At 40.2% G+C, this 18,306-nt stretch overlaps 1 protein-coding gene across 1 annotated transcript in view; it reads left to right on the top strand.

Moving 5' to 3' along the window:
* MAN1A1 (mannosidase alpha class 1A member 1) overlaps positions 1-17,938 on the top strand; it is a 109,531-nt gene extending 91,593 nt beyond the window's left edge. The window contains exons 10-12 of the mRNA XM_053283003.1: positions 1,147-1,319; positions 10,326-10,441; positions 12,179-17,938. Of these exons, the coding sequence (XP_053138978.1) occupies positions 1,147-1,319; positions 10,326-10,441; positions 12,179-12,302 (413 nt within the window). The 3' untranslated portion in view covers positions 12,303-17,938. The remainder of the gene's footprint in view (positions 1-1,146; positions 1,320-10,325; positions 10,442-12,178) is intronic.
* Positions 17,939-18,306: the final 368 nt, after the last annotated feature.

The raw sequence follows: 18,306 nt of genomic DNA, 5'->3' as shown, positions 1-18,306 counted from the left end.
TGATTACATTAAGGCTAAAAACCTTAACCTTAAACCTAAAAACATTAAGGCTAAAAACCTAGAAATTGGATACTTTCTTCAAATCCCTCCTCAAAGCCTGTGAAGCATTTGGCACAACCCCCTCATCACAATTAAGGCCTCCTCACAACCCACTCCTCACTATTACAATTAATCCCAAGTGCATACTCGTGCATATTCTTCTCCCATGTGCCCTGCTTTCACTCCCCTTCTCTTCCCTTCCTGTGTTGTAGATTGTAAGCCCCTCAGGCCAAGGAGGGACTCAGCTTGTCATCTCATCTATTGTAAAGTACCATGTAAATGGATGGCTTATTAATAACAGGTAAAGTGTGCCGTCGAGTCGTTGTCGACTCCTGGCAACCACAGAGCCCTGTGGTTGTCTTTGGCAGAATACAGGAGGGGTTTACCATTGCCATCTCCCGCACATAAAGGGGGACCTCAAGCTCACACATGCTCTTCTCCCCTCACATGTGGCAATTCTCTGCCTCCTATCATGGCTTGCTGTTTTTGTCTAAACCATCATACTATTTTTTCCTCAGACCAGGACAAGAAGCATGGAATCCCTGTACACGAAAAAATGGAGCATGTATATGCCTGAGTCCTTGACTGCTCATGCATGTAACAATATTATATCTGAACTACACTTAAAATTTCTCTCTAAGGATTCATATCCTGCCTTTAGGCCCTTAAAGGGGCTTCCAAGGAAGCTTACAACATTGAAACAAAATAATTATATATAAATCAAAAGTTTGCAACTTAAAAAAAAAAGTTTAAACATTAAAATGGTTAATTAAAACTAAGACTGAAAGCAGCAGTGGGGAAAACCTATGTCTAGGGGAGAGGGACAAACTGAACTGAGCTCAAGCACAGGCTTACACAAAAGACTTCAAGCAGGAGGAGAGAATTGAAGGAAATAAGAGATAAGGCATCCCGCAGATGTTCTGGAAGGGAGTTTGAGGCATAAGGGCAGAAAGGGCTGAGGGAACAGGAGACTATCAGACAGCTGAGGGTGGTGAAACTGAAGCAGTATAAAAGTGTTAAGGGGGAGATTTGTAAGTTTGTAGATGTTAAAGAGTTGAAAGTCCATATCAGTGCTGACATTATTGGATGTTGGATAATTGTGTCTAGACATGAAGCTGGGACCAGAAGCCTTCCGGTTTGATGGTGGAGTTGAGGCAATTGCTACCAGGCAGAATGAGAAATATTACATCCTGCGGCCTGAAGTTATTGAAACCTACATGTATATGTGGAGGTTCACCCATGACCCAAAGTACCGGCAGTGGGCTTGGGAAGCTGTAGAGGTAACCTTTTCTTTAATAGTTTTTAATCTTGAGCAAAGCACTTTTGAAAAACTTAGAAAGCAACTTATACAACTTGTATGTTTTCAGTTTGAAGAAATATGTCTGAGTGCTTGCAGTAAATAGCATGTTTATATAGCAACATACCCATTCTAACTGAGCAAAAAGACACCTTTTTAAATGGGTGATTCTCTTATATTTAGCAAGGGGAGAGCAACTGGTCCTATCTAACCCCAGCACAGCATCCCTCCAATGGCTGTGGCTGGTGTCTCTTATGTTTCTTTTTTGGACTGTAAGCCTTTTGGGGACAGGCAACCATCTTATTTATGCATTTTCCTATGTAAATCACTTTGAGAACTTTGGTTGAAGATCGGTATATAAATATTTGTAGTAGTAGCTTAAAGAACAGTATAATGGCATCTGAATATAAACATGCAATGGATTCAAACAAACTGATTAAGAAATTAAGCTTGTAACAGAACACAGTGGTGAACAGCCAGACTAATGAAGCATTAGTGCAGCAATGGTGTGCTGCTGCTTTGCAGGGAGGGGTAATTCTTGTCAATGTGCCTTTCCCACTGAAGCCAACTCTGACTCCTAAAAATATGTCGCTGAGGGCTGCACAACCGTCAAGGACACATTTTCAGGAGTTAGTCGGCTTCAGTGGGAAGGACACATTGATAAGAATCACCCCTCCCCCCCATCAGCAGCACACCATTGCTGCACTAGTCCTTCATTTGTTATGTCAGCTATTTAATTTTAAACAGTCTTCAGGACCAGTAAATGTCCCGTTAATTTTATTTTTTACATTATTAGTAAAATGCAAATATCCCAATTATATTTCATGAAGAATTCAAAATACTGAAAACCTATTCTGAAACTTGTCCAATATAATTATTATTCCATTACCCCATATGTTTCATCCTACAGTTTATTAAAGGTTTCTGTATGTTCTACTTTGTTTTTGTTAACCAATCCCTGGCCTTATTTTGTAGTCTTATAATGGTATTAAATTTGGTAATTAAATCCTTCTCACTCTTTTTTTGTGGTTGTTGTTCATGTCAAGCCCAGTTCTCAAAGGCGCTTTCCCCCTGGCAGAATCTGATCTCACTTTTGCTATTTTAAAAAAATATTTATATGAGAACACTAGATGGTGATACATTAATGGGAAACCATTTAGGAACATGGTTTAAACTGTAGCTATTTGGTTAAAGCAACATAATTTCAAGTTTTTCTCACTATAAATCCTTTAATTATTTATTCATTTTGATAGCTAGCTCATAGTTTATAGCAAGTAACTCAACAAGATCTTCAGATAGATATATTCCTAAATATTTCATTAGATGCCCATAGCTTCTTGAGATTCTGTGCAATATTTGTTTCAGATCTTTATTCAGTTTCGACTCTAATAAAGTTGTGTTTTTCCTTAATTTCATATCCCAATACCCATGCCTCTTACACTGAAGAAATTTACCAATAATTCAATTGGATTGCAACTTGAAGACCTAGTAGGAGCATACAATTATAAAAATTAATATTTAATTGTATGCTGATATTTAATTGTATGCTGATAACTCTAGCTGATATTCCCCCAGTTGTCATTGGGTTCACGAACATCATTTTTTAAAAAAAACAACCAATGTACTCAACTGAATGCTTTTTCATTACTATTAACAGTTATAGTCTGCCCAATACGATACCTTGACTTACTTGCTTTCATAAATCCTACTTGGTCTGGCTTAATATATCTAACTTCAGTTTTGTTCAGTCCTTATGCTAAGATCCCAACAAGTACATTATATTCTGGAATATGTAAAGTTTTGCTGTAATGCATTAAAGGTTAATGACTCTCTATTTCCGGCATTGCTGGCTGACATCCTGACTAATGAAGCACATGCGTAAGGAAGCTCTGTGGGTACGTGCCAGGAGTCCACATGCAACTGTCCCAGACCTCCAATGTGTGCACTGTTGTGCCACAGGACTAAAAATTTGGAGTGCTGCTTGCACTTTGCAAGCGCTCTGCAAGATCAGAAGGCGTTAAATGCTACTCAATTATACACTGTCTGCTATGTGTCTTAACTGCAGTGGAACTGAGCAGAGCATCCATGTAATTTTACTCTCAAGATAATCATTGTAAACAAGCTCTTATATATTTGAAATAGCCAATAAAACCATTTATGAAGGTAAAATGCCAGCAGGGGAGGGGGTACTTCCCAGTGTACTGCATGTATGACAATCTGCCTAAGGGGCAGAAGTCGTCGGTGTATATTCGGTGCAAAGAGCTCCTGGCTCTCAGGGAACAAGTTTGTTCCCTTGAAGCCAAGGTGGCTGGCCAGGAGAAGCTCAGGGAGGCAGAAAAGTTTGTGGATGAGACCCTCAGGGATGTGATAGAAGCATCCCACTCCCAGGCTGATAGTTCCTCAGCTGTGATGGAAAATGAAGGTCTCAGGGAAGGAGAGCATCAGTCTGAGGAAGAGGGTAATGCTCCCTTACAGGGGACTCCTTCCTTGGGTGGTGCACCCATATCCTCTCACACAAAGGATACTCCTCCGGTGATTTGGGTTTCCTAGTAATGGGCGATTTGATTGTCAGAGGCAGAGATGGGTTTAGAATGCACAGTGACTTGCCTGCCTGGTGCAAAGGTGGCAGACATCACACGGCATCTAGATAGGCTGTTAGGCAGTGTTGGAGAGGAGTCGGTTGTCGTGGTGCACATCGGCACCAACAATGCAGGGAAATACAGTCGGGAGATGCTGGAAGCCAAATTTAGGCTGCTAGGTATCATATTGATGTCCAGGGCCCACAGGGTAGCGTTCTCTAAGGTGCTACCTGTTTCACATGCAGGGCCAACGAGACAGGCGTTGCTGAGGGGTTTCAATGCATGGAGGGGATTCGATTTGTTAAGCACTGGTAGGGTAAATTTTGGGACAAGCAAAGCCTGTATAAAAGGGACAGGCTCCACTTGAACCAAGATGGAACCAGATTGTTGGCGCTTAAAAGCCAAAAGGTCGCAGAACAGATTTTAAAATGACACCAGAGGGATGCTGGCAGGAACTGGGTGGTATCTGGTTTGGCAAGCAATATCCCCTAAGTGCGAGGGTGCAAGCTTTTCAGATAAACCAGAAGGGGACAGAGCAGAACCAGGAGTAGAGCAGATGGAAACACATGACAGTAAGGGAGCTAGCACATGCCAACACCAGGTAAGAGACGCTGCATATAGGTGTTTATATGCCAATACCAGAAGCCCCCAAGCCAAGATGGGAGAGCTGAAGTACTTGGTTGCTAATGAACACAAACACAATATACTGCTTTTCAACAAAAGTTCCCAGAGCGGATTTCTTACACACACACACACACACACACACATTTGTGCTCCCTATCCCCAAAGGGCTCACAATCTAAAAAAGTAACATAAGAGATCTCCATAGCCACTGGAGGGATGCTGCCCTGGGGATGGATAAGGCCAGTTGCTCTCCCCTTGCTAAATAAAGAGAATCACCATTTTAAAACGTTAGCTCAGTTAGCAGAAACAAATTAAAAAATAGATGTAGTGGGCATAATGGAAACCTGATGGAACAGTGAGAACCAGTGGGACACTGTTATTCCTGGATACATACTCTATAAAAAGGGCAGGGAGGGGTGGTTGGGCATAGAGCAGCACTGTATATTAAAGAAGGGATAGAATCCAACAAGCTAGAAAACATAGGAGGACCAGAGTCCTCCACAGAATCATTATGGGTGACAATATGAGGACTGGAAGGAAATCTTACTAGGGACATGCTATTGCCCCCTGGATCAAAATGCTGAGAGTGACATGGAGTTAGAGAAGGAAGTCGGACAGACAGAGCTGTAATGATGGGTGACTTCAATTACCCTCACATAAAGGTAAAGTGTGTCGTCGAGTCAGTGTCGACTCCTGGTGACCACAGAGCCCTGTGGTTGTCTTTGGAAGAATACAGGAGGGGTTTACCACTATCTCCTATGATATGAGGTATAAGATTATGCCTTTCAGCATCTTCTTTTCTAGAAATTGAATTATTATTTTTATTATTATTATTATTATTTTATTATATTGCTGCTGCCCAATATAGGTGGAAACATAGCAACGGGGATTCGAACCGGCAACCTCTGGCTTGGTAGTCAAGCCACTTACCTGCTGCACCATTAGGTGCTCACATAGATATTTGCCCTCACATAGACTGGGCAAATTCACATGGGGGTATTGACAGAGAGGCCAAATTTCTAGATTTGCTAAATGGCTGTACCTTAGGACAGTTGCTTGGGGAACCAACCATAGAGAAGGTGACCTTGGACTTAATCCTAAGTGATGCCCATAAGTGGAGCATTGTGAAGAAAGTCCAACACAGATGTGTTGGACTTCAGAAGAGTAAAAGAATAAAAATCATTCATTCATGCATTCATCTATTTATATGCTGCCCTTCCAAAAATGGCTCAGGGCAGTTTACATCAAAATAAAAACAAAATTAAAATCAAAACTAAATCAATTATACAATTAAAATCATTGAAAATCAACATTAAAGAAATAAAAGTATAAATCTGATTAAAAGCCTGAGTGAATAAATATGTCTTCAGTGGCTTTTTAAAAGCTGCCAGAGATGGGGAGGCTCTTATTTCAACAGGGCGTGCATTCCAAAGTCTAGAAGCAGCAACAGAAAAGGCCCGTTCCTGAGTAGCCGCCAAACGTGTTAATGGCAACTGCAGATGTTCTTAATTAAATGTGTTAACGAGCCTCTCCAGATGATCTTAACAGGTGCTGGGGCTCGTGGTGAAGAAGATATTCTCTTAAATACCCAGGGCCTAAGCTGTTTAGGGCTTTATAGGTCATAACCAGAACCTTGTATTTTGCCTGGAAACGTATTGGCAGCCAGTGCAGTTCTTTCAACACAGGAGTAATATGGTATCTCTTAGATGACCCAGAGACTATACTGGCCACCCCATTCTGGACCGACTGTAGTTTCCGGACTACATACAAAGGCAGCCCCACATAGAGCACATTGCAGTAATCCAGCCTAGAGGTTACTAGCATTTGTACTACCGTTCTGAGGTCGTTCATCTTAAGAAATGGATGCAGCTGGCGTATCAGCCAAAGCTGATAGAAGGCACTTCTGGCCATCACGTCAACCTGGGACACCACAGAGAGGTTCAGATCCCGAAGCAGCCCTAGACTGCATAACTGTTCCTTCCAGGGGACCATGACACCATCCAAAACTGGCAGAGCAAAATCGTCTCCTGAATTCCGACCCCGCACAATAAGTATCTCGGACTTATCTGGATTCAGTCTCAGTGTGTTATCCCTCACCCAGCCCATTACTGCCTCCAGGCAGGCATTTAGGGAGGTCATGCCTTCTCCTGATGATGTTGACATAGAGGAAGAGATTTGGGTACCATCAGCATATTATTTATTTATTTATTTATTTTATTACATTTGTACACCGCCCCAAACTTTCGTCTCTAACACCCTGCACCAAATCTCCTGAGGATCTCTCTCAGCAGTTTCATGTAGATGTTAAACAACATTGCAGATAATATGGAGCAGGACACCATAGGAAAGTTCAGATTTTGAAGAACAGTCTCCAAGAGACACCATCTGGAATCTGCCCATGAGGTAGGAGCAGAACCACTGTAAAGCAGTGCCTCCCACCCCAAATCCCCTCAGATGTTCCAGAAGGATACTATGGTCAATAGTATTGAAAGCTGCCAAGAAATCCAAAAGGACCAACAGAGTCACACTTCCTCTGTCAATTCCCAATTGGAGATCATCCATCAGGCTGACCAAGGCAGTTTCCATCCCATAGCCCGCCCAAAAGCCAATTTGAAATAGGTCTAGATAATAGTTTCCTCCAAGATCTCCTGGAGCTAGTAGGCTATCACCTTCTCAGTCACATTGCCCAGTCATGGAAGGTTGGAGGCAGGCCTGTAGTTGCTTAACTCTGAGGGATCCAAGGCAGGCTTCCTCCACTTGCATATAAAATGGAACTGGTTAAAAGGGAAACTGAAAGGGATAGTCAGGAGGGTCAAATCACTCCAAAAAGCATGGAACTCATGTAAAACCACAATAATAGAAGCTCAGTTGGAATGTATACAAAGGAGGAGGAAAGCTACCACCAAGTTCGGGAGAATGTCAGCATGGCTAAGAAGTAGAGTCTGGGAAGCTATAAAATGGAAGACGACATCCTTCAGAAAATGGAAGTCCTACCCAAATGAAGAGAACAGTTAGGAACATTAACTCTTGCAAAAGAAATGCAAGGACACAATAAGGGATGCAAAAAGAGAATTTGAGGAGCACATAGCTAGAAGTGTCAAGGGGAATAATAACAAAAACTATATATCAGAAGCAGAAAACCTGCCAGGGAGGCGGTTGGACCCTTAGAGGATGAGGGCGTGAAAGGAATAATTAAGGATAAAGAGATTGCTGAGAAGCTGAATGAGCTCTTTTCATCTCTCTTCACGGCAGAGGATACTGACCATATACCCTCTCTGGAACTGAGCTTCTCAGGCTTGGAGGCTGAAGAACAGAGCCAATTTGAAGTGATGAGAGAGGATGTTCTAAACTGTCCTGAAAAACTAAAAAGTAACAGATCACCAGGGCCAGATGGCATCCACCCAAGAGTTCTGAAGGAACTCAAATGTGAAATTGCTGGTCTCCTAACAAAAAATGTAACTTGTCACTACGATCAGACTCTGTACCAGAGGATTTGAACGTAGCTAATGTAACTCCCATTTTCAAAAGGATCCAGGAAATTACAGGTCAATTAGCTTAACCTTTGTGCCGAGTAAATTGATGGAAAGTATACCTAAGGACAAAATTGTTAAATATATAGAACAAGCCTTGCTGAAGAAGAACCAGCATGGATTCTGCAAGGGCAAGTCTTGCTTCATGAACCTTTTGGAGTTCTTTGAGAGTGTCAGCAGACATGTGGATAAAGGTGATCTAGTTGACATAGTATACTTATACTTCCAAAAAGCTTTTGACAAAAGTTCCTACCAAAGGCTTTTGAGTAAAATTAGCAGTCATGGGATAAGGGGACAGGTTCATTTTTGAATTGGTAACTGGTTGAAGGATAGGAAACTGAGAGTGGGAATAAATGGACAGTGTTCACAATGGAGGGAAATAAGATGTGGAGACTTCCAGGGATCTGTACTGGGACCAGTGCTCTTTAACGTGACCATAAATGATCTAGAAGTTGAGGTAAGCAGTGAAGTGGCCAAATCTGCAGATGACACTAATCTATTTAGGGTAGTGAAATCTAAAAGAGATAGTGATTTCCTTTGTGAGGAGCTTCCTTTGTGCTCTTTTGTGAGGAACTCCAAAAGGATCTCTCCAAGAGTGGGTGACAAAATGGCAAATGTGGCTCAGTGTAAGCAAGTGTAAAGTGATGCATATTGGGGCAAAAAACAGACACCCCAACTTCACATTTATACAGATGGGGTCTGAGCTGTCAGTGAATGACCAGGAGAGTTCTTGGGGTCATGGTGGACAGTTCGTTAAAAGTGTCGATTCAGTGCAGGTTAGCTGTGAAAAGGGCAAATTCCATGCTAGGGATTTTTAGGACGGGGGTTGAAAATAAAAATGCTAATATTATAATGCCCTTACACAAATCTGTGGTACGGCAAATCATTTGGAGTACTATATACAGTTCTGGTCACCATATCTTAAGGAGGACATTGTAGAATTGGGAAAGGTGCAGAAGAGGGCAATCAGGATGATCAAGGGCCTGGAGCACCTTTATGAGTTAAGGCTACAGCGTCTGGGGCTTTTTAGTTTGGAAATGAAGCAACTATGGGGAGACATGATAAAGGTGTATAAAATTATGCATGGAGTAGCCACCTTAAGTGGCACAGCAAAGAAATGCTTGACTAACAAGCAGAAGGTTGCCAGTTCAAATCCCCGCGGGTATTATATCAGGCAGCACCGATATAGGAAGATGCTGAAAGGCATCATCTCATACTCTGCAGGAAGAGGCAATGGTAAACTCCTCCTGTATTCTACCAAAGAAAACCACAGGCCTCTTTGGGCGCCAGGAGTCAAAATCAACTTGATGGCACACTTTACCTTTTACTGTAGAGAGAGTGGACAGAGAAATTTTTCTCCCTCTCACACAACACTAGAATCAGGGATCATCCCATGAAACTGAAGGTTAGGAAATTTAGGACCAATAAAAGTACTTTTTCACACAACACATAATTAATCTATTGAATTCTCTGCCACAGGATGTAGTGATTGGATGGCTTTAAAAGTGGCTTAGAGAAATTCATGGAGGACAGCTCTATCAATGGCTACTAGTCTGGCCATAGGCCACCTCCAGCCTCAGAGGCAAGATGCCTCTAAATACCAATTACAGGGAAGCAACAGAAAGAGAAATGGCATGTCCTCACCTCTTGCCTGTGGGCTTCTCAGGGGCATCTGATGGGCCACTGTGTAAAACAGGATGTTGGACTCAATAGGCCTTGGACCTAATTCAACACGGCTGTTCTTGCGTTATAAATTTCCTATTGCTGTAGAATTTTATATATGAGATATTGAGGTTGATATAGAGGTAGCATGTATTCTATCAAACTATTTCCTTTTGGAACTCAGTCACTAGAATCAATGTGAAAATGTAGCAGAATGAAAAAAGGTGTATTTAAGTTCCACTGAATACTATCAACTTTGCTGGTTTCAGCCCTTTGATCCATATAGACTAACATCTTGATCTAGAAAAGGTTAGTCATGCTGACGTCCTCTGAAAATTAAAGGGACTCATAATTATCCGTTCAACTGAAATTAACAGTACAATCCTTTAAATGGATGGTTTTATCAAAATTAAGTAACCTTTATTCAAAATCTATCTGTAAATCTTGTTAGACAACTTGCTGTGTGTATTATTTAGATATTCAAATGTACTGCATTTTTTTTACAATACTACTGTAACTATTACAAATTATGTAATTTAAACTTTACTAATCAGAAGCATGTATTCTATCAAACTCTTTCCTTTTGGAATGCAGGCACTGGAAAAATACTGCAGAGTAGATGGAGGCTATTCTGGCATTAGAGATGTTTACAGCAGCCATAAAAGCCATGATGATGTGCAACAGAGTTTCTTCCTTTCAGAAACACTCAAGTAAGTTGAAGAGATTCATTTGCTTTAAACTTGTACTAAAGATTAGTGGTGGTCGTTGGCTGAGTTGAGGCAATGGACAGGAGAAAGGGGCCAAGAAATGGGCTGGAGAACTTGGATAAACAAGTGTGGACAGCAGAACCAAACAGGTTATCCCTAACTGTCTAGCAAGAATATATTTCAAACATTTATACATCGCCTTTCAAATAAAAATAATACAAGTCAGTAATGAGCATGCCATCTTGGATATAAGACACTACGTAGTTTTGCACTCAAAGCAAACTTGTATCCAAATTTTGCCTTTAGAATTGGGGCCAGTATAGCTGATGAATCAACAAGGCCGAATAAGGACCTGAGCAATGGGCAGGTGTATGTTTAACTCAGGTGTTGGCTAGAAGTGTGGGGGAATTAACAAACTAAAGAATGCTGAGTCCCTTTCCTTGACCCAACTTGAGCTTTCTGTTTTGGCATTAGAGAGGGGTTGGATGCAAGCGTAACCTATGCTCAAAATTGGACTAAACTTACTATTGAAAGTGTAATTGAAAGTATTGCTTGCTCGTGCTTGCACTCTCAGAAGTGTCTTAACTATAGTAAAGCTACAAGCATTTCTTTGTCTGAAAGTTCAAGACTGCTCAAGGAAATGCTTTTAGGTTTATTACAGTGAAGGCACTTCCAACAGAATTACACTGTGAGCTTTCAATAGTAATTACAGTGTCTCTTGAAACAAACTAGTAGATGACAATAGCACTTCTTAGCATCAGTCAAGCTTCAGAAATGTTTGGGCCTTGAGGGGCCAAGGTGATAAGCTTCATGTCACATCTCCTTTCCATCCCTGGGTTCCTCCCTTTTCCCACTTCAAAGTTCTGTCCTTCCCCCTGCATGTTTCACTTGAAACTTCTGTGTGTGTTTGCATCAGAATGATCTGGAATTAGCTCAAGTTCAGTTTTTTCGCATCCACAGCTGGGAACTTGTGCACAGGGATGTGCACAAAACTGGTTCGCCCGGTTCGGTTCAGATTTGAACCGGGTTCAAACCAGGAGGGGGTGGTTCAGTTTTGGTTTTGTTCAAACCACCCCCTGGTTCGGTTCGGTTTTGGACTGGTTCGGACACCCAAAAATTGGTAGGATGGTAGCTGGCACCCAGGGGTACCTGTCACCCAAACCCCAAAACAATCGGAAACTCGTACGGTTTTTTATGAATTTTTGAAAATTATTTTTATTTTTTCTCATAGGATATAATGGGACTTGAACCAGGCCATTATACCTTATTGTGGAGCACCCATGGGTGCCAACAACCACCCAAACCCTGAAGCAATAGGACAGTCCTATGATTTTTAATGAATATTTGAAATATTTTCAATTATTTTTCTCATAGAGTATAATGGGACCCGAACCAGTCCATATCCCCTATTGTGGAGCACCTAGGGTCAGAACCGGTTCGAATCGAACCACCCCCTGGTTCGGTTCGAATTCGAACCTGCAGCTCGAACCTGATGGCTGGTTCGGTTCGAATCCGAACCTCTGAACCACCCCGGTTCGGATTCGAACCGGTTCGCACATCCCTACTTGTGCAGATACTTCTTTACTTTCTAATTTTCAAAGACATTGCACCATTATTGATGTAGCAGTATAGAGTTGTTTTGGTGTATATAGATACAAGATATAGATACTTTGTGATTCATGCATGTCCCTTTCCATTCTAGGATGATTTTGTAGTGAGTTTGCTTATTTTTTCCCCCAGATACCTGTACTTGATGTTCTCTGAAGATGACCTCCTTCCATTTGAACATTGGGTCTTTAACACTGAGGCACACCCTTTCCCAGTCATCAGAAAAGATGAGGGAGAAAAAACAAAAAACAAATAAGCGTGCTGAATTTTGGGGTGGGCACGTGATGCAGTTATAAAAATCCCTGAGTTGTTGTGTTTGTTTCAAACCAATTTTTTGCAGTCTGACGTCTACTCATACAATATTTATCTAGGGACCTAAAATCATTAACTATAATTAATCTTATTTATGTTTTGACAAAAATGGTAACATTATCTCTAAATTTTGTTAGGCTGCAGTGTGCATCTAGCCGAACAGAATAGAGAGGTCGCCTTGTTACTTGTATTCTGTTTTATTTTTGACTGCAAAGTTCTTTCCTCCTCTGTGAGGAGATGTCTGCTTTAAGCTGTAATACTTTGCTGTGTTGCAAAAAGCCATAAATTAAGTATGAAGAGCTTTTTTCTTTTTTAATCTATGTTAATGTGGTTTGTCTGATCACTAGAGACAAATCTAACTGTGACAGCCTCTTCTTATGCGGGTCTATCATTAACTGGTAATTTGAATATTTAAGAAGATGTACTGTTCATAAAAATGACGTAAGAATATTTTCATCGCATCTGGACACACTATTATGTAAAACTGTGACTTGTCTTGAAATGAGTTTGGAAACATCTGAATTTTTGTTTAGAACATAACATCAAATTTAACCATAGGTAAATTTAATATCCACTTTTATTCTGTTCTAGTATTTAGCTTTGCAAACAGTCACCAAACCAAGAGCATGGAAGCTGCCTTCTGGGCATGTCCCTTCCAAAAAAACAACGTAATGACTTCAGTCCTCAAAGCTTGCACGCTCAGTCAAATGGAGCTTCAGCACAGTTTGCAACAGAAGGAAAAAGCTCATTTCTTGTCTAACCTTTCATTTGCCCTGTAAGATGGGTTGGTCTGGTGTATGAAATCCTTTGTTGTGTGATTGAGCCTTCTCCATTTTAGAGATGAAGAAAGCCCAGTTCTTAAATCTGTCACCAAACATTTCATTTAGTACTCTATGACACTTGGTGCATACCAGGAACAATGATGTGGAAGTAGGAGGAGCATAACAAGCATGAAAGATACCATCTTTCAGAAATTTATGTTCCGCTTTAATTCACTTTTGAAAGGAAGAAAAATGCCTGATGGCTGCTGCTTTTTAAATGCTTTGCTTTATTTTATTTTTAAAAAAAACCTTTCTTCTCATCTTAATCAAAAAGACTGAAATGGAATGTTAGCTGTGAAGGCTTAATTTTGCCAGAAAGTTTAACAGGCCAGGCCAGGCTCAAACCTCACCAGTGTCTGAGGTGGCTTTCTGTGCCACCACCCCCGTTGTGAATCCCTTGCTGTGCTCCCGAACGCCCCCTGTAAAACCTTTCTACAGCAGATCAGAAGAGGTAGCAAATCCACTACTTCGCCATACCTTGTTGCTGGGCTGTTCCTGTAACACTCAGATATCATTTAGGATGCCTTCTGTGAGTGAAGTAACTTGAATGACTATTGGACATAACCACTTGGAGTTGGGTTTGGGTTTTTAATGATCATTTGCTTGTAACAGCTGGCTTTCCTGGACAATGGAAAATGGAAACTGATGATGCTGCTAGAGGTAAACTTTCTAGACATGATAAAGGACTGGCAGAAACTGTGCAAGGGAAGAATGGGAAATGAGAGGCGAATCATTGATGCTGTATGAAATTTAGTTGCTTTTAAAGTTAAAACTTAGTCCTAAAAGATCTCTGTAGTAACCACACATGGCACCATACTTGGTATACCATATCGCCTTTGTGGCAACCTACAAGGAAACTAGGACAGCAAAACTTACAAACTGCCTGCTTATTGCAATCTTATTCAGGCCGTCAAATATGAGGACCAAATGTTTGAGCCAATGTAAGTGACTTCTTGACTATTTAATTTTGGATACATTGAATTCCCACAGAATTGAACCATAGGAACATAATCTATTATCTCTCATCTGGCAGTCTGAAAGACTACACAAGCAATAACTTTCCTAAAGTTTGAATCTCTTTTTGTCTAAGCCAAATGACTTAATTCTCACCCCCAAACTTAGAAAAATTCTCTGAGGGGTCGCATGTGGCAGTTGAAGAATCAGATAAGAACTAATGCAGGCACGCCTGCTCATCATATATCTCTGGATCATAGCTCTTGTAGATACTTGGCCGGTTAGCACATTAGTGCTACTTCTACTAAAGAAATGCTTTTTAAACATTCTTATTCAGGGTTATGTTGTAAGTGTGTGGTGGCTCATATTTTATTATACTGGCACAAGAGCCAGTATAATAAAAGTTACAGCTTTGCTTTCCTGTGTTATACCAAAAGTTTTTTTCTTTAACTAGAATAAGTCTAAACTTCTACTTTACTCATTCAGAAAATCAGTTAGTTACATTGAAAGAGGCTTCTCATCCTGCATATGTTGAGCTCTTACCCCATGTGCTTGCTTAATTGTTTACACATTTCTGTACCTTCATGTTTTTAATTAGAAAGCAGTTTGAAAGCCTGATGAGCAAAAAAAAAATGTGGTAAATATTAATCTAAACACTATTTCACTGTTCTTTCTGAAGTGCAGAACTAAAGATAATCTTTATTTTATGACTCCCCCCCCCCCAAGTTTGAACAGGGAAAACTTGCATATGAAAACAAACCAGATACTTCAAATCTGTAGGGCAGACCAAAAAAAAAAAATCCAAACAGCATTCAGTTTAATATCTTTCTTACAAGGAAACCTTTCCCTAGCTTACAGTTCACTCTTACAGAAGTAAGCTTTCAGTGACTGACAACCTAACAAAGCACTGTTGTAGCACCAGTGCTTCTGAAAGGTTCCAAACTAACACTTCACTGGTACTGGTGTGTTGGGGAATGCCAACAGTCTCCTCTTCCCCTGGAAGTCCTTTGTGTCACCTGAAAATATATTCTTTAGGGCTACATGACCCTTGGACATTTGGGGGTGTCTCAAATCACTTCCTGGGTAAGTGGAAGTTGTCAAAATCTGGCCTGAGTGAGTTTGTGCTTCAATCGTCAACCAATGGCCTTTACTCCCATATAAGGGTACATAGGAATACAACCTTATTGTCACTTAGCTACTATATTTTAACTACTCTCAGGCTATAGGGTCTTCTCAGATAACACTGAGCATTTCACCACATTATAGATAGCATTGCTTTGTGTAGATTCAAGTGAAACTTAATTGTAGAATGAACTTAAATGCCCTAAATTTTGGAGCAATTGTGAGGACTCCTGTAATTGGAATGACTCCTGCCATTAGAGAGATTTGAAATACCAAACTGTGGCAGGGACAGAGTCAAAATATGCACTGCTTTTCTAGCTTGTCAACAAGGAAAGATTGGGATTTATTGGCTCTAATTGAAAGACTGTGTTAACCTTAAACTCATGATGGAAAAGGACATGCAAAACAGTGATTACTTGTATGGGCTAGTAATTGTGCAGTGCTGTTGGCTGAAAAGCCATGAGTGCGGCATCTTAATTTTAGTGTGGCACTCTGTATAGCGGCTTTAACAACAAAATATATGCCATGTGTCCATTTCCTAATCCCAAATTTTTGCTTCAGTTTCCTTTATTTTCTGTGGGAGCTGCCATGGAGGAGTGATTCATGGTATTATGTTATCTCAAAAAACCTCATTCCAATAAAGAAGCCTAGTTGCATACCATTTCTGCCAATGCTGCCTTTTTATAGCAGCCAGTCCTCCTCCAACCACTTGCTAGCATCCACCCTGATGAGCATGTTGCATACTAATCAATCTTTCCCTCTGTGAGATCCTGTAAAAAGGATAAACCTTTAATCAAAGTGCAACAGTGCCCTGTCAGAATGTTCTTATCTTGTCCAAAACAGAACCAATAAAAACAATGATCCTCTTCTGTTCAATGTGGTTTGCAGTTCTCTAGCATAGTACTTCTTTTCTACTTGAAGTTTGGTTTGCAGTGCTCCCAAATCCATGCTCCATAAGTAATGTTTTGTAGCATCAGCAAGACATTTTTTGTTCCAATCAACTGCTGCTTCTTGCTACAGCACTTAGGTTCATTTCCAGAATGTTCCATTTTTTTAAGAAGAAGAAGAAAGAAAATTCTATAAATCCCTGTACAGAAAAATGATCTGCTTTGTTCTGCGCAGAAAACAAATTTCCCAGTTCTAAAAGCGGGCCACAATCCAGAGAATATTTTACAAGAGAATGTACACCACCGGATATAAGTAGATCTTGTAAACTACCCTGCTAGGCTTCCACCAACTGAACTGCTGAAGATTTTCAGACATAAAGCCATCTTAAGATCCTGGCTAGGCAGATTTCAGTGAATCCCATAGCACCAAAAGTATTTATTTGGTTCATTTTAAAGAAATGACTATTGCCATATGTGATATTTTATAGCATGATAAAACGTTAGTGCAACCTCATGTCCTAAGGTGGGTCTACAGCTAAAGCACCCTGTTTCCAAAAGTGTGCTGACACTAGATAGAAAGCTTTATAAATGAATTATTCCTTCAAAATGGTCTAATGGTAATATTTAGTTAATATTTCAAGTATAGTCATCATTTCTATTGCCTAATATTCCATTCCCCCTTTCGTTGCCAAGCTTTCAGTGTGTATCACCATCAAACTCCTCTGGTACCATTTGGGGGAAGCCGCCCAATCTGTGAAATAGTTTCTGAGCTTCTATAGCACTTATATTTGCCAGTCACTACAAATAAAATGAGGAAAATAAGTTTATAAATGCAGCCAGCATTGTACCATGGAGGCAACTCGGCATGGAGGTGGAGTTGCTCAGCAACCACGTAGCTAGACATAATCCCCCTTGAAGTCATGGATGCAAGTGTTTAGATCAGCTTCATGTTGTCTTTGAGAAGTTCTGATTATGGTAACTTTCTCATGGATGTGTTAATTTGAAAGAGCACAACATTTCTATAGTCCCATAACTGATACGGTAATCAGGTTGTATGTAAAAGATGCACTATAATGTACCTTTTTGTAAAGTGATGTAAGTAGACAAGAAGATTGTATTACTTGTAGAACTGCAGAGTGCAAGAGAAACATGTTTTATATGTTCAAAAGCAGTGATTATGTGTGTTGCACACAAAACCACCAAAGTATAAAACTTCAGAGTGATCACTATTTTTAAAATATTAAGACTACAATCCTGAAACTATTTACAGTGGTGTAAATAGTTTCAGAATGATGTTTAGTATTTACTAGCAATTGTCACACAAACCAATCTGGAAATAGCACTGTTTCCCGAGAGGTTCAATAAGAGCCAACTATGGGGTGACGGAGCTAGTGCTGACCACTATACATATGTATATGTGTGTGTGTAACTTTAAAGTAAAGCCATTTTCATTGTTAATGTCTTTCTGTTTAGACAGTATCTAAACTTCCATTGCTCTTCAGCATATCACAATGCAGTTGCTTAAATATAGATATTAAATCCTGGAAATTACACATTTAAATGCCATGTGTGTTGTATGACGGCTCTATGATCCCCAATGACACCTTGTTGATACGGTAAACTTTTCATGCGACCATTTTGTGTATTAATGTTTTTTATTTGTGCATATCCCACTTAGTCCTTTTCCACCTTTATAGAAATCTCTGAAGTTGTGAGAGATCAAAATGCTTAATTTTTAAGAACTATATTTGTAAAAAAAGAAAACTATTGTGAATAAAGCCTTTTAATACATCCTTTATTCTGGAAGGTGTTTTTTCTGTCTAAAGTCATGGAAGGTATACACATTTGAAAGAAGTTAATGGACTGCATCTTTGATCCTGCAGAAGTCCTGGGAATGGAAGGAGAGTTGCACTCATGCTAAGCATCCTTGTGTGAGTACAAGTCTCCTTCCAGAAGCAGAGAAGGATCTTCTGATGATACCTTGCTGCTCCCTAAGACTGTTTGTGTATCTGATTTCCTTGTATTCATTTCTTCTATGAACCTTTTTTTAAAAAAAACTGAACACAAGGGCCCCTTAAAGGTTATGCGAGTAGATTGGTCAGCTGCCAATTTGACGTCTTCCTGTATGTCCAGCTTGTAGAGTTGCTCATGACCAATGTTTGCC

Source organism: Hemicordylus capensis, chromosome 1 (assembly GCF_027244095.1).
Source record: "Hemicordylus capensis ecotype Gifberg chromosome 1, rHemCap1.1.pri, whole genome shotgun sequence".
Classification (NCBI taxonomy): Eukaryota; Metazoa; Chordata; class Lepidosauria; order Squamata; family Cordylidae; genus Hemicordylus; species Hemicordylus capensis.
Note: the sequence above shows the minus strand (reverse complement) of the source record. Positions and strands in the feature narration are given on the sequence as shown.